This window comes from Cryptomeria japonica, chromosome 11, assembly GCF_030272615.1.
Source record: "Cryptomeria japonica chromosome 11, Sugi_1.0, whole genome shotgun sequence".
NCBI lineage: Eukaryota > Viridiplantae > Streptophyta > Pinopsida > Cupressales > Cupressaceae > Cryptomeria > Cryptomeria japonica.
The window spans coordinates 510,749,088-510,765,582 of NC_081415.1; the positions used below are offsets into that span (position 1 = coordinate 510,749,088).

Below are 16,495 nucleotides of genomic sequence, written 5' to 3' on the forward strand. Positions count from 1 at the left end.
ATTAAACTTGGTCCCTTGATTAACAAAATCGCACTCTTTTGCAACTTCGGCTAGAATGAGGGTTTGGTGCGATTTAGAGATTTTAACCTCTTTGGCTTAGATTAAGACCTTTGCGCGACTTGGACTCTGAATGATTTTGGCTCAATGGAGACTCCTTGCGTGATTTGATTCTAATGAAGGTTGTTAGCCAAAGAAAGCCTTCTTGTGCGATTTTAAACTCTAATGTTTTCGGTTTTTGGATGATTTCAGCTCAAGAAAACCCTCTGTGTGATTTAGAAGCTTGAAGCTTTTCGGCTAAATAGATGAGATTACGTGAACTTAGCCCCTTTATCGGCCTATAAGGTGAAATTGCACGATTTGATCTCCTTTTTGGCTCATTGGAGGGTTTGGCGCTATTTAGAGATTTTAACCTCTTTTCTATTTTCGGCTCTTTAACGCCTTTTGCGAGATTTTAAACTCTTTTGGTCTTTTTTGGGTCTTAAGGAGATTTTGCACGAATTTGTCTTTTGATCACTTTCGACCTAAATGGCCTTTTTGCGAGATAATAGAACCTTTTGATTTCAGCCAAAAAGACGTTTTTGCGCGGATTAGACTTCCTCTTTACATTTTCGGCATGCTTGGCTATTTTGTGCGAATTAGACTTCCTCTTAGCCAATTTCGGCTTAAAAGCTTACTTTGTGAGTCTTGGCCTTTTGTAATTTTCGGCCTAGAAGCCGATTTTGAGAGTGTTTAAGTGTTTTTTTTGGCTTAAAAGACCCTTTTGCAAGCTTTAAACTTTGTTCCTTTTCTACCTTTTTGGCTCTTCGAGCTTGGTTGCAAGATTATGGAGCCTTTTGTTGTTCTTTTCGGCTAAAATGGTTTCTATGGTGCAATTCGAAGTTTGAAGCTTTTTTGGCTTTGCATTGCTTTGTGCGAATGTGAGCCCTTTGTTCACATTTCGGCCTTATGAGCCGATTTGTGAGCCTTTTCTTCAAATTTCGGCCTTGTGAGCTGATTTTGTAAACTTAGGACCTTTTCATCATTTTAAAATCTTGGCCTATTCAGTCAAAAGGTTAGATCTCTTGGTTTGCCTTGAGTATCAGGCTTCGAACCTGCTGATGACCAATCTTGGATTTGACAATATCTTGGGACTTCATCTCAGGCTCCTTGTCACTCAAGTAGCCGATTTTTCTTATCAGTTCAAGACCCTCTTGTCAGCTTGGCGATCTGACTTAACTGCAACATCTTGCTTCTCATTTTCAAGATGCAAATCCTTTGGTATCTAGGACTTAGGACGTTTGATCCGTTTACAACTCCTGGTTGACTTGATTTCAGATTGGATCATCTTATCAAAGCTCAAACTCCTAACAGTGGCATCTTCTCTCTACGAATTTACCAAAACTTACTACTCAGGACCTCAGTGAGGACAAGACGTGGAAGCGGGGACCTTGTCGACGACGGGGAGGGTATGCAAGGCACAACAATACTCTCCTATATGAAGGTTTGATGATACATGGAGATGATTTAAACTTCATTATCTCATAAAATGAAAGCATTATTCTTTGGCTCTGTGGTATATGTTCTTGTTGCAGATAAGTATTACTTGCTTTATATATGTGACAATATTTCATGTACTCATGGGTGCTACAGTTTTATGTATATTGAAGCAGATACTGATTATTTTAAGTTTCTACTGTTATATTTCCTAGGAGTTTGTTCCATCGTTCTATTTCCAGTGTACTTGTTTCCTTCAAAAAATATTCATATTCTATATCTTCCAGTTTATTGATATCATTAATAGTAACAGAAGCAACCGATACTTTTAATTTCTTATGCAGCTTATGTCAAAGGTGCACATTTAAAATTTTCTTCCAGTGAGTTGTTCAGATTATCATATAACTGACTGTTTCTTTCCTTTTTTCTTGGTGCAGATTACTGGTCTTATGTTTTCAGATGTTAATCCTGATTTCCTTTATGTTCATGGATTGGATTATGAGGTAAAATTCATGTTAATGATTCATAAGCTGTTGTTTTTCATTAACTTTGATATATATCAACTGCTATTTTTGTGTTAGGCTAACATCATACAAATACAAACCAAACAGATATCAAATGTAAACTAGAAAAGAATTACTCAATTCACAAGGCAGCTACATCTATGGGAGGTTTACAGACTGATAGACCCTGATATTTTTTATCAAACATCTTCTCAGAAACACATTCCTATGTTTGCCTGTCTGCTCTTGATAGTTTCCTTATTATGTCCTTTAATTTGATCTTCTTTGCAACAGTCCAATTTACAATTCTTATTACTTTAATAATTCCAGTTCATCTGATCTAGAGGTCTGCCCTAAGATATTTTTAAGCTTCAAAGGAAAGAATAATTGGCCGCCAAGGAGGATGGCTTGCTCACTCGTAAGCTTATTGGAAGTCAAATGTTTTTCCTTGACATTTTTTATTCGAAAGCATACAAATAATTAGAGCTTCTGCAATTTTTGTGGCAAGTATCACAAGTTTTATACTATGTTGCTGGGTTCTTTGGATCTGCTCCACCTGCCCGATTTAGAAGCATTTGGGTATGGGAGTGCCGGAGAGCATCCAGTGAGTGCCCAAAACACCCTAGGTTCCCTATGGATATGTGACTGTGTACCCATAGGGAACCTGGGTTGTGCGGGGCACTGTCTGGCGTTCCTAGGCACTCCTGCAGGTGTCAACACCTAACGAATGCCAAAAAAAACTTTTTCAACTTGCCTAAAGTGGTTTAACCCTAAAAGGCCCCCTAAAGCCAAATTTTGCCTCTATCAAGCTCCATTTCTCTCCTCAAACAGATTGCTCAACCATTTTTCCTTATTTTTGCATTTTGAAGGTTAGCTGGTTTTCCAAAGGAGATCGATCACAAAGTGCTAGAGGAGAAAAGATAACTTGCATAAAGGAGATCTTATCATCTATTTATTCGTTAGAGAACAAGAAGAAGAAGAAATTCTGCATCCTTGATTTGCCCCTCACAATCAACTTGAATCGTTGATGCAGAATTCATTTCTAAAATCCTCATTGAGTCCATAGAGATGGTAGGCGCTAAAAATGTTGTCCAAATCATTGTGGACAATGCGAAAAATTGCATCTGTAGGTGGTTTGGTTGAGGAAAGTTATGAACACTTTTTTTGGACACCATGCACTATACACTATCTTAAGTTGGTAATGCAAATAACTGGTACTCAAATAGAGTTGGTGAAAGCTAAAAATGTTGTCCAAATCACTATGGACAATGCAAAAAATTATAGGGCTGTAGGTGCTTTGGTTGAGGAAAGGTATGAACACATTTTTTGGACACAATGCATTTTGCACTCCCTTAACTTGGCGATGCAAGTATTTGGCACTCAAAAAGAGTTGGTGAAAGCTACATAACAAGAGGGTGAGGAGATCTAAATGTTTGTGACAAGCCACCATATGTAACAAGGCATTTTTAGGACTTTCTCGAATTTGGAATTGTTGAATGTAATTTTAATTTAATTATTTAATTTATTTTTCTTAATTTTTTTCATGCTATATTTACTTATATAATTTTTTAAATGTGTTATATACTAGGTTGTTGAGACCTGATTTGCATCACCCACGATTGTTTTGAAACGAATTGTTAAGGTGTGAGAGGCATTGGGTGCCATGGTTAATAGCAACCAATGGAGTATTTGGAAGCAATGAAATTTAGAGAGGGCCCATAAGGTTAAGTCATTGATCCTAGATGACAATTGGTGGGCTCTTGTGGACACTGTCTTGAGTTTCACTGAGACTATCTTGAGTATGATCAGGTTTGTTGATACAGATCAACCATGTTTTGGGGAAATCTATGATGGAATTGATTCCATGATAGAAAAAGTAAAGGTCATAATAGAACAAAAATAGAATGAACTCGAAGAAATATTTTCCTAAGTGTGGAAAAAATCATTCATCACCACTAGAACAAGATGAACACACTATTGCATCTCCTTGCATATGCATTAGCTCCTGAATACTATAGCTCATAGATACTTGCTTTGCCAGGGAGAACTCCACCATATAGAGATAGTGAAGTTGCTAATGGGTACAAGCGGGCATTTGAAAGGCTCTTTTCAGATCCAAAAATAGCGGAAAATGTTAGGAAAGAGTTTAGCATGTTCATCTCAAGACGAGATCATAGTATTTGTTCCTTGCAATCAAGATTCTATCACAAGTATTTTTTATTTTTTAACATTTGTATTGTAGACTTTAGTACTCACCATTTTTTAATTTATTTTGCATTTTTTATTTTTAAGTTCTGCTGGTTTTTTCTCCTATTTAAACATGTTGCAAGTTCTTCAGCTGGACGGAATTGCAGTATATACTCCTTTATCCACTCAGTGAAGTGTAACCAGTTGGCTGCAAAAGAAAAGCAAAAGACTTGGTTTATGTCAATTCCAACTTGTGTCTTCTTTCACATAAGCAAGAACACTACAAGGAAGGGTCAACGAAGCATTGGGGCATAGCCCCTTAGTGTACCAACTTGGATGCATCTATTTGAGAGTTTGCTAGAGTTACTATGGATGATGATGATGAGATTCTTACACATGATGCACCTAGTTGCAGTGGCTATGCATTTACTTATGGGTCAAATGATGTTGAACATGAACCAAACGATGATCTTGATTTCAATACTTTTGATGATTGATGAGATTGAAGATGATTATACAATTTTTTGGTTGTATTTATTTCAATTTTGTAATTGTAAGGATTTTATTTTGAATTGTGACCCTAGAGTCCCATAATTACATGACTCTCCTAGACTAGCCCAAACTTGGTGAGTTTCGAGGCGAGTTTGGCCAAATGAGTCCTTGGGACTCGAGACTTGAGTTTGAGGGAGACTTGCTAGACTCGACGACTCCCACAAGCTAGACTCAACTAGGATTTTGGGGAAAAAAATCTAAAGATAAAAAAAATGTAAAACGTCAATCGAACATTTAAGTTACTATAAAATAAAAAACTTGCAACCTTTCAATGCTTGTTTGGTTTATGACGTTTTCCAAGATTCACAAAAAAATATTGAAATGATGTGTGTCATGAAGGTTTGTGTGGTTTTGAAGGTCTTCATTTGGGCTTGGTGATTGGGGCTCCACCCCTCAACCCCATATTGTATGCTGAATCAATGATCATAATACTATTGTCACGCTAGTACTCATGAAGGTCTCATAGGCAAATCCCTATTGGCATAACAATGGAGACAATGAGTAACATATTTCATCACTATCATCAATTAAAAGCAGCACGTAACAACACTCAAACATCAATGCCACATCGATCATATATAAAATCCATATCGATCATGTTTGAAGACCATTTCTTATCCAACATCCATTCTTTGTTATCATTGTAATAAGCTAATGGAAAAGTATCATCATTGTGTAAATCCGATCGTATAAACAAAAGACCATCATATCTGGCCATCAGTTATTATTGTGGGAAGGAGACTTATCATATCTGAAGGTAATCGAGAAGGCATATTGTCCTCATGAGGAAGGAAGGATTAGCCGGTTGATGAACATATTCTTCATTAACAAATCCAAATGCAACAATTAATCCATTGGCTGATGAACCATCCAGTTCGATCAGCCACTAACCATTTCATTGGTTACTCAATCAAACTAATGATTAGTTTAATCAAAACAAATTCGATTACAAATGATCATAAGGGTGTGATTAGAAATAAATTATTACTTATGAAGGGACATGGTTGAGGAGGGGTATGACTGTTTACAAACTAAAGGATGCATCCCCTCGATCTTGGAAGCAATATATTGGGAATTGGTCACACTCTCATGGAATCATCGAATTTTTCTTTTATCTCTTATTTGTATCCAATATTGGATGTGCTCAAATCGAGCATCTACCTTTGGCATTAAATCAAGTTGCAAATTCAGATCTGCAGGTTGTGGTAAGGATTTGGGAATGAAATCTACAGGTTGGACGTAGCCCCTACCTGATTCGGTACTATTTTCAGTAATTCAGGTCACTGGAGGACCAAATTGTGTGATTTATCAGCTAAGACAGCAAGGAGAGGTTTTGGACAGCAAGTTCTGATCAGATTGGAGGTTCTTACAGCAAGCTTTCCACTCCTTGAAGCCAGCCGTACCATTCCAGGGCCAGCTGTACCTTCCTTACTTGCCTAGAATTCATAAAAAATAAATTGAAGGGTTTACCTTTGGGTTTTTTGTGCAAACATAATTGTCAGTAGTAGGAATAAAGATTGGAATCATTCTTTCAGGCTTATGATGTCATTGGAGAGAGATATGAGCAAATCAGTGTGGAAAATTGTCCATTTTCAGTGAAGGCTCCTGGGGGCTTGAAGGAAACAGTAGCAGTTTGGTCTATTTATGTTAGATTTGTTTTTGGTAATTATTATTTAGAGGAATAAAACTCATTGGAACAGTTAGGACTCGTTGGTAGCTCTTGTAGCAGCACCTGGACTCATTTAAGCTAATAAAGCAGCCCTCCAGGCAAAGCGTTGGACCTCTGGTAGGCCAATTTTGGCATATCTTTGATAAATTCCATTATTTATTGGCTTTTGATAATTGCTGTTAGAAAATTAGTCAATTTGAAATTTAATTTCAGTCATTAGTTCATGTTTTGTCATTGTCTTCCAATTGCATTATCTAAATTTCAAGGCATATATACATTGCAAAACCACAAAAAAAACATAAAACCACAAAACAAACATACAAAACCAATTTTTTCTACCGTTGGGCAAAGAATTCAGAATCAGAAAACTAAGTCAGATTGCTACATTCAATAGTTGGCATCTTTCAGTTGATCATATATTTCTGAATTAATATATTGTCATTCTATTAGTATTCATTATCAGAATTCATAAGGATTTAGAGTTTCTTATAAGAAGTCTCTTGCAATTGATTTGCAAGTTAATTGTTCCCTAATTTCGTAAGGAATAACATAGGGGGCATTACACATTGTTGGCTTTAGTCGCAGTCCACGTGTACGTGACCAATCTTTCTTGATTTCAATCATATCCAATTTTTTTAAGACTAAAAATGAATCAAGATCACAGCTTGTATTGGAAGCTATTGGGTGGAATAGTGAGGCTCACAAACAAGTAGAGAAGGCTTGTGCAAAATTTTGGTACTATAACAAACTTCTCCCTTCAACGTGGCAAGGAGTCCATATTGGGAGAGCTTGATAACAACAGTGACAATTGCAGGGAAAGGGTTCAAGGCCCTTATTCCAAAAGATTTAAGTGGCAAGTTGCTTCAAGATGAAATTGTAGATGTAAAAGAAATGGTGGAAGTTGAAAAGAAGCAATGGCAAAAGTGTGGCTGCTCAATTCTTTCAGATGACTGGATAGATGGAAGAAACCACTCTTATCAATTTTATGATGGTTTCAAATGGTGTGATGGTTTTTTTGAAGTCAATTAATGCCTCCAATATAATAAAGGATGCAGAAAATTTCAGCTTGATGATGGAGGAGGTTGTTTTAGAGGTGGGCATAGACAATGTTGTTCAAGTTGTTACTAAGAATGTAGCAGCATATGTGGCAGCTGGAAGGTTGCTTCAGGAGAGGCATCCAACACTTAATTTGACCCCTAGCTCATTGCCTTGACCTTCTTTTGGAGGACATAGGCAAAATTGATTTGGTGAAACCAATTGTAGAAGAAGCAAGAGATATAACAAAACATATATATAATCATCCATGGGTTCTTCAATTGATGAGAGAGCACACCAAGGGCAAAGAACTTGTGCGATCAGGAGCTACAAGGTTTGCAACAAATTTCCTAACATTGCAAAGGGTTGCTAGTTTATTGAATCCCTCAAAGTAAATGTTTGTGAGTCAACCATGGGTAGACTCAACTTACTCAAAGAAGGCTGATGGAGAAAAGATTGTCAAAATAATTTTTTATGGTGAATTTGTAACTAGAGCATTAGAGATTGTCAAGGTAACTTAATTTAATTTCATATTGTATCCTTTATTTCTAATTTTAAACTTTAGAAGTATTTTGTTTCATTGTAAGTTGTAAGTTAAATTTGTTTGTACTTTGTACTTTATAGGTGACTAAGCTGTTGGTGAGGGTGATGGTGATAAAATTGTGATGGGATATATATATATATACGAGGCAATGAATAGGGCCAAAGAGGCCATCCAACACTATTATAGGGGGGATGCAAAGATTTGCCCCTTTTCAGGACATCATTGATCAAAGGTAGAACAATCAACTCCAACCCATTCATGCAGTGGGGTACTTTCTCAACCTCAAGTTCTACTTCTTTGGTAGCTTCACGGATGCTAATGGGGAGGTTATGGAGGGCCTATTCACATGTATTGAGAGGATGACACCTAAATGCAACAAGAGACCTCATCCTTTTAGAGTTGCAGAATTACAAGACAGCTAGGGGGAAATTTTATTCTTCCAACTCATGTATATGAGGAAGAGAGATCCGAACACCAAGTAAGAAAAGTGAACCCTTATATTATGCAAGTTATGAATTACAATTATTGATAGAATCTTGTTTATTTACAAAAAAAATGAATATCTTATTTGCAGGTTCTTGGTTGAAAGATTTTTGTGGAAATACCCCAAATTTGCAAAAGCTAGCCCTTCGAATTGTCTCAACCTTGTGCTTTTGGCTGTGAGCGCAACTAGAGTTTGTTTGATGCCATTCACACGAAAAAGTGTAATAAGTTGACTCAAAAACACCTCAATGATCTTGTTTTTGTGCAATATATGTTGGGAAAACTATTGTTAGTGTTCACATGTTTGTTAGAATTATAGGATGCATATAAAAGTATTTGTTAGTTTGTTTAGGAGCTTGTATATTTACGTGTGTTTGTTATAGTTTGGTTATTTGTTATCCCATGATGTAAGGGATTTGTTACGGGAGTTCTTCAATAATATAGGAGATCCAATTCCTATATATTAGCATATGTAATCTATGATTGATGAAACAAAGCGAGTGAAATAGAGAAGCGCATTATTAGTGTCAATAAAATCTACCATCTTTTGTATGCTGCTCTGAAATTTAATAATATAACCTCAGCTTCGCACAAGAAAGGTGCAGGACCAGCCTGACAAACTCATTGATTTGGATGACATTGATCCCTATGGTGATTGGACTAGGTAGGATGATGAGGACCCCTTATTTACAGAGGATGAGATTGCTGATATTGAAAGGGAAGCTATGGAGGATGTGGCTGCAGCAGAAGCAGGGGAGATTGGATTGGATGACATTGATATGGTGGAGGAGGAGCCACTACCACTTACCAGCATGGTGGAGCCACAAGCACAATCTTCTATACCAAGCAGAGAGCTAGATTCGAGTGCGAGGACCATACCCTCTACTTCCCATTATTTCTCTAGTGCGGGGAAGAGGAAGATGTAGAAACTTGTAATGTCTAAGTTGCCTAGATATGGAATTTATGATTATGATTTTCAAATACAATCATCGTAAATTCATAATAGTTATTAGTTAGGAGCTAGCTATTGTATCCAATTCCACTATCTAGCTTCGTATGATGATGCCATTTGTAATCCACATGTATTGAACAATCAAATTTAATAGACAACACTTCCTCATGGTTTTTAGACTCATTTGATACATTTTGTAATTGAATTTTGCAACAAAAAAAAAAAAAAATTGTTTTTATAAGAAATTTCAATACTTTTTAAGTTGCCAAGTCAAACAATTTGGGCTTGCTGAGTACTCTCTGAGTCCAAGCTTGCGATCTATTAGGTGCTATATCTATTGGATGGGTTACTTTCTATTGGCATTGGAAGCATATCATCTTGTGGCAGGGAAATAGTTATGAACTAAAGCCATTAAGTTATTCTTTTGGGGTGGGGGGTATAGTCATGAACTGATGCCATTAAGTTATTTGCGTGTGTGGGCCCCCCTTAATTAATCAGCCTGCTAGCCCTTCCCCTACAATTTGGCTTGTAGTAGGCGGGGGGGGGTAGATTACTACTCTAAAGGGGGGGTTGGGGGGCTAAAGTATCACCTTGCAGAATAATTAGGAGGAGGGGGGGGGTTAGTTCGAATAGTAGGGCCCTATCATGTCCCCTCCTTGATCGTCATATATATATCAATTATTATTATTACTTAATATAATTACTGACGAATGATTTATTGAAATTTAACTATTTATTTATTTATTAAATATTATTATTCATATTTGTTTAAATAATAATAATATTCTTGAAATATTATTATATTATGATCATCTGGAAATATTATAAAGGAATATTACATATTAATATATTAATGATATTATTAATAAAAAAAGCAATAATATCTGTAATATATTAATGATATTATTAATTTAATGTGTAAATATTTAATAAATTAATCTTAATCATGAAATAAACTAAACCATCCCACTAAGAAAGATTCAATCATAATCGACATTTGATTAAACAAATTATGCAAGACATTGATTGGAATCAAATTGACTAAGCCATATGAAGATCCTTAACCAAGATCATCAACAGCCTTCCGTTTCCACAATCGCTGATCAAGAGGAATCGTATATCTGAGACAGCACCGATGTTTCCATAAAAGCAATGGATTACATCAAGAGAGTATAATTAACAAACAACAATCTGTATATATTGAAGCCTCCATGAGCATTTATATCAAACATGAAGCAAAATAGACATTAATGTCATCATTATCAAATGCTGTTAATTAATAAATTAGTTATCCACATAAGGTGCGATTACCATGAAATTCAAATAGTCAAATGGTGCGACTTGTAGATAAGAGTAATTTAATTAATGAAGAGGTGTCTCATGAAAAGGTTAATACGATGAGATGTCTCCCTTCGTAAAGAAACTGGAAGCTATAAAAAGAATATTAAATGAGAATTGAAAGGGGCGGGAGGATATTGGATGGGATAGCCGTCGATTAGATGAGAACTATTAAGTTACAGGCAGTAACATCCTTGTTTGGTGGTATGCATGGGAACATGCTTAACACGTAAGATTAACATATAGAGTCTGATAATGTTTTATACGGAATTTATGGGTAACATTAATATAAACTGCAATACGTTTCTATATATTAATTAATACATTAATTAATATAGAGTCTGATAAGTTGAGAAAGACTAATATAGACCTTGTATATATATATTAATATATATATTAGAGAAACAAAAATCGCTCAAACTTGGCGAGTCCGAGTCACCCCCCACGAGTTAAACAAACTCAGACTCGGACTCAATCGAGTCCAAGGGCAAACTTGCCAACTCGGCGATTTTGCCCAAATAAGACTAATGCAATACATTAATTAATATAGAGTCTGATAAGTTGAGAAGACTACCTCACCCTTGCCCCTACAAGGTCTCATGGCTCACACAAGGACAACAAGCTGTTGTGGAAGAGCAGGCTTGGGTAGAGTTCCAGATTGGAACCTATAGAGATAAGTTGATGTTTGACATTGCAAAGATGGATGCTTGTCACCTCCTATTTGGGAGACCATGGCAGTTTGACTTGAAGGCACAACATGATGGTGTTAGAAACACATACTCCATCACCAAGGATGGTAAAGTGATTGAGTTGCTACCTTTAATGGAGAATGATGAGGAGACCAAACAAAAGGTAGCCAAGGTGTTGATATTAGGAAGGAAGCAATTCTTGAAGAACATGGCAAATGAAGACATGGTCTGTTATGCCCTTATCCCTATTCAAACAGTAGCCAAGGTGGAGAGGTCTGAGGATAAGAAAGAGGACAGATTGAGATTGATTGACCCTGCAGTGCAGCAGCTACTAGACAAATACAAGGGTGTCATCTCTGATGGCATGCCAAGGTCACTACCTCCCATGAGGGATATAAACCATTGTATAGACCTTATACTTGGATCCACATTGCCTAATAAAGCAGCATACAAGCTCACACCGGATCAGAATGTTGAGATGGAAAAACAGGTTGAAGAATTGTTGCAGTCTGGATTGATTGGCAAAAGTTTGAGCCCATGTGCAGTCCCTACAGTCTTGGCACCTAAGAAGGAAGGCACTTGGAGGCTTTGCACCAACTCAAGAGCTATCAACAAGATTACTATCAGGTATAGGTTTCCAATGCCTAGGATTGAGGATTTGTTAAATTGTTTGGGGGGTGCTAGATATTTTACAAAAATTGATTTAAAAAGTGGCTATCATCAGATTAGGATTAGGTCGGGAGATGAGTGGAAGACTGCTTTTAAAACAAATGAGGGGTTGTATGAGTGGAAAGTCATGCCCTTTGGCTTATCCAATGCACCTAGTACCTTTATGAGGTTAATGAATGAAGTCTTGAGGGATTTCATAGGGAAATTTGTTATAGTCTACCTAGATGACATTCTAGTTTTCAGTCAAACCAAAGGAGAACATCTAAAGCATGTAGACCTGGTCCTAAGAAGATTGTATGAAGAGCAATTAATGATCAACTTGGAAAAGTGTTTCTTTATGCAGGAAGAGATCATTTACTTGGGATTTGTAATCTCATATGGTGAATTGAAAATGGATCAAGAAAAGGTGAGTGCCATATTGTCTTGGCCTACACCTAGGACAATGAATGATGTCAGAAGTTTCCATGGCTTAGCTACCTTCTATAGGAAGTTTATAAGGGGCTTTAGCCATATTTGTGCTCCTATGCTTGATACCATAAAAGGAGGACAAAAGTGCAGGTTCCATTGGACAAAAGAAGCAGATAACTCCTTTGAAACATTGAAGAGGAAAGTTGCAGAGCAGCCGGTCCTTGCCCTACCTGATTTCAACAAAATCTTCCAAGTGGAGTGTGATGCTAGTCATATGGCCATTGGAGTGGTACTCAGTCAAGAGGGAAGGCCTCTTGCTTTCTTCAGTGAGAAGTTGAATGAGCCCAAGAAAAGATATTCATCCTATGACCTAGAGATGTATGCTCTAGTCCAATCATTGAAAAAGTGGAGACACTACTTGTTATCGAAAGAATTCATAGTTTTCACAGACAATCAGGCCCTTAGCTTCATAAATATTCAAGAAAAGTTGAATCACCGGCACATGAAATGGGTAGAGACTCTACAAGCTTTCACTTTCATCCTTAAGGACAAGACAGGAGTCAAGAATAAGGTGGCAGATGCTTTGTCTTGGCCTACACCTAGGACAACGAATGATGTCAGAAGTTTCCATGGCTTAGCTACCTTCTATAGGAAGTTTATAAGGGGCTTTAGCCATATTTGTGCTCCTATGCTTGATCATCATATATATATCAATTATTATTATTACTTAATATAATTACCGATGAATGATTAATTGAAATTTAACTATTTATTTATTTATTAAATATTATTATTCATATCTTGGGTTTATTATCCTATGCCACTTTTTTTTGGGGTTTATTATCCTATGCCACTAAAAGTGAACTTCATTTCATTCATTTGGCAAAATAGGAGGAGAAAAGTGAGTTGTGAAGAGAAACAAGGTTTCATTGAAGAAAAACCAGCAAGGAGGAAGCTCAAGATTTCATCCATTCATCACATTGGGGCTGCATTATACTTTGATTTGGTGCATCAAGAGTTGGAAAGGAAGAGTTTGCAGCTTATTTCAAGCTTGTTGTAAGAGGTAAGATTGATTTTTTGAGCTTTTTTTGTTTCTTGTATGCAAAAATTTCATTTTCTATTCTTTTTTTTTGAAAGTTTACATTTTTTTCCAAAATATTTTGTATGTTACTATGTAGGGTTTGTAAATTTTTTTTAAAAAAAAGTAGGGTTTGAAATTTTGATCAAACACTACATTTAAAAAAAAATAAATTTACAAGCCCTACCTTAGCTTTTTGAAAAAAATGTACAATGAGAATGAATTCACAACAAAGAATGAATGTATTAATTTTTTTTGTATTTGTAATGTCTTATGACTCTTATTGCAACAACCTTCACTTTCTTATTTGCCTCAAGTTTTACAAAATTATCATACAATGTCTTTTTCTAGACCCCCCATTAGAAAGGACCCTGCTTGTAAATTTCATGAGGGTTTTCCAAGGCAAAAAAAGGGGCAGACAGTTTTTTTTTTGCAAAACAATATTCCATGGAGGCATATATAGATTGAAATACCATATTTCTGGTGTGCGTGGGCATGATGCCGACCGATGCATTGAGGCAACAACTGAGGTTGTATGCGAGTGCTATGTAATGGTTGAAACAATTGAAAACAAAAAGAAGCAAAAGGAGGATCTCGCGGCCATTGGAAGTGGGACAGCTTTAGGTTGTGTTGGAGGGCCTTCTTCCATGCCTCCATATGGTCCCACTCACCATGCTACTGTTGGTGCTAGTGCTTCTGCTTCTGCAGGTGCCACTACTCATGTTCCTAGCATTGCCAGTGGTAGTGGGAGTGTTAGCATTGGACCTAGAATTCGTAAATCTAGGTTGGATACCTTCTTTGCGCCTCGCACTACTCCTGGGTCCCAACAGTCACTTGAGAGCATGGGTTGGAACAAGGAGGTCCATGATGCCGCTACAATGGCAGTTGGCAGGTTTTGGGTCTACGATAGTGTTCCATTCTTTACAGCCAAGTGAATGTTTTATGTTTGATAATTTTTATATTTTGATTCTTCGTTTATTTTTTTCCTGTACATACTTAACTTATCTCATTTAATTTATTTGTGTCAGGTCTCCTTATTGGCAAGAAATGGTTGATGCCCTTACCATATGCGGGGCGGGGTTCAAAGCCCCTTCTGAGTCTAATTTGAGGGGACCCATTTTGACTCAATCGGTGAATGATGTGAAGAAGGAATTAGGTGAACAATGCCAGATATGAAGCACTAAAGGTTGCACCATCATGATTGATGGTTGGACGGATAGGAGAAATAGAACTCTCCTTAATTTTCTTTTTTCTTCCGTAGGTGATTGATTAATTTTAGTTTCATTTAGTCATTAATTTTATATTTTTCATTTAATGATTTATCGAATGATCATTGATCTTGCTTTATTTTTTTATTTTAGGGGGGCACCGTTTTCATCAAGTCCATTGATGCCTCTGCCCATTGCAAGAATGCCACCTACCTATGTGAGCAGATAGAGGAGGTGATTGATGAGGTGGATGAGGAAAATGTGGTACAGGTGGTGACCGACAATGCAGCAAATTATGTTGCTGCAGGCAAACTTTTGATTACAAACTAATTTTGTTTGCAAATTAATTACTATTTTGTAACTTCATTAATTACAATGCAAGAAATTATGTTGTTGCAGGTAGACTATTGATGGAGAGGCACCCATCTGTAGTTTGGACCCCATGTGCTTCCCATTGCATTGACCTCATGTTGGAGGATATTGGAAAACTCCCATGGGTCAAGAGATGTGTAGAAAGGGCGAGAAATGTGTGCAAATTTGTATATAATCATTCATGGGTGTTGGCTCTTATGAGACAATACACAGAGCGGAAGGAGTTAGCTCGTCCAGGAATCACAAGATTTGCCACAAACTTCATCACATTGCAGTCCATGCTTCGCTGTAAGTGGGCCTTGAGATGTATGATTGTTGGTGAGGAGTGGTCTTCCTCATCCTATACTGCTACCCCTCTAGGGAAAGATATGGCAGACTGCATTATTGATGAGCAAGACTTTTGGATCCCTTGTGATGAGATAGTGAAGGTAATTTTTTTATAAATTCTACAATTTGACTTTTTGTTTTATAACTTATTCATCATATTCTCTTATTTGCTCATTTTTCTAAATTACACTATTTTCAATTTTGTAGTTTGTTAAGCCCTTGGTGGTTCTGTTGCGAGTTGCGGATGGAGAAAAGCCTGCAATGGGCTACATATATGAGGGCATGGATAGGGCGAAGGAGGGCATCAAATCCGTCTATGGAGGAGATGAGAGCAAGTATGGTCCCATTTGGGAGATCATTGATAGGAGATGGCATCATCAACTTCATAGGCCCATCTGTGCAGCAACCTATTATCTGAATCTGGCATTCCATTTTAGCCCTACTTTCAAGGCTGATGTGGAGGTTCTTAATGGTTATACTCAATCATGGAGAAGATGGCACTTGCTAGTTCTACTCAGACAGAGCTTATTCGAGAGCTACAGTTGTTCTCAAATGCACAAGGGGAGACCTCTCGTCCTATCGCCAAAGAAAGTAGGACAACTATGATGCTAGGTAAAAATAAATTGTAAGGCTTAATTTTAGTTTTATTGTATATTGTTAAATGAGTTTATGAGTGAGACTGATTTTATTTATTTTTCTCATTTCAAACTCAGATAATTGGTGGAGCTTTTTTGGCCCAATGACACCAAATCTTCAGAAGTTGGCCATTCGCATCTTGAGCCAACCATGCAATGCATCTGATTGTGAGCGCAATTGGAGTATGTTTGAGCACATATACTCCAAGAGGCGCAATAGATTATCTGTGGAGAAGATGAATGATCTCGTCTTTGTTCACTACAACCTCTGCCTAAGAATGAGAAAGAATGCATTAGCTGACATCTCTCCTATCATTCTAGATGAGGTTGATCCTGATGCAGAGTCGGCCACTGAGACAGATATTGTGGCTGT

The 16,495-nt window shown here is 37.0% G+C and overlaps 2 protein-coding genes across 6 annotated transcripts in view; both read left to right on the top strand.

The window, feature by feature from the left end:
- The window catches only part of LOC131034701 (uncharacterized), a 234,047-nt gene that overhangs the window by 208,145 nt on the left and 9,407 nt on the right, over positions 1–16,495 (top strand). For 4 of the 5 annotated variants that reach the window (XM_057966440.2, XM_057966307.2, XM_057966504.2 and 1 more), the window contains one exon: positions 1,911–1,976. In XM_057966440.2, the coding sequence (XP_057822423.1) occupies positions 1,911–1,976 (66 nt within the window). Of the gene's footprint in view, positions 1–1,910; positions 1,977–8,043; positions 8,442–8,537; positions 8,668–16,495 lie in introns of all 5 variants that reach the window. The other variant, XR_009103870.2, reaches the window with a different exon arrangement.
- Positions 15,201–16,111, top strand: LOC131034980 (uncharacterized). Its single transcript, XM_057966637.2, has 2 exons — positions 15,201–15,588; positions 15,695–16,111. The coding sequence occupies exons 1-2, from the start codon at positions 15,256–15,258 to the stop codon at positions 16,091–16,093; spliced, it is 732 nt and encodes a 243-aa protein (XP_057822620.1). The 5' UTR covers positions 15,201–15,255; the 3' UTR covers positions 16,094–16,111.

Bases quoted from the DNA above. Each gene is read 5' to 3' on its own strand.
- LOC131034980 (XM_057966637.2), top strand. From the start codon at position 15,256: ATGTTGGAGGATATTGGAAAACTCCCATGGGTCAAGAGATGTGTAGAA. The intron at 15,589-15,694 runs GTAATTTTTTTA...TCAATTTTGTAG, and splicing joins CTTGTGATGAGATAGTGAAG to TTTGTTAAGCCCTTGGTGGT.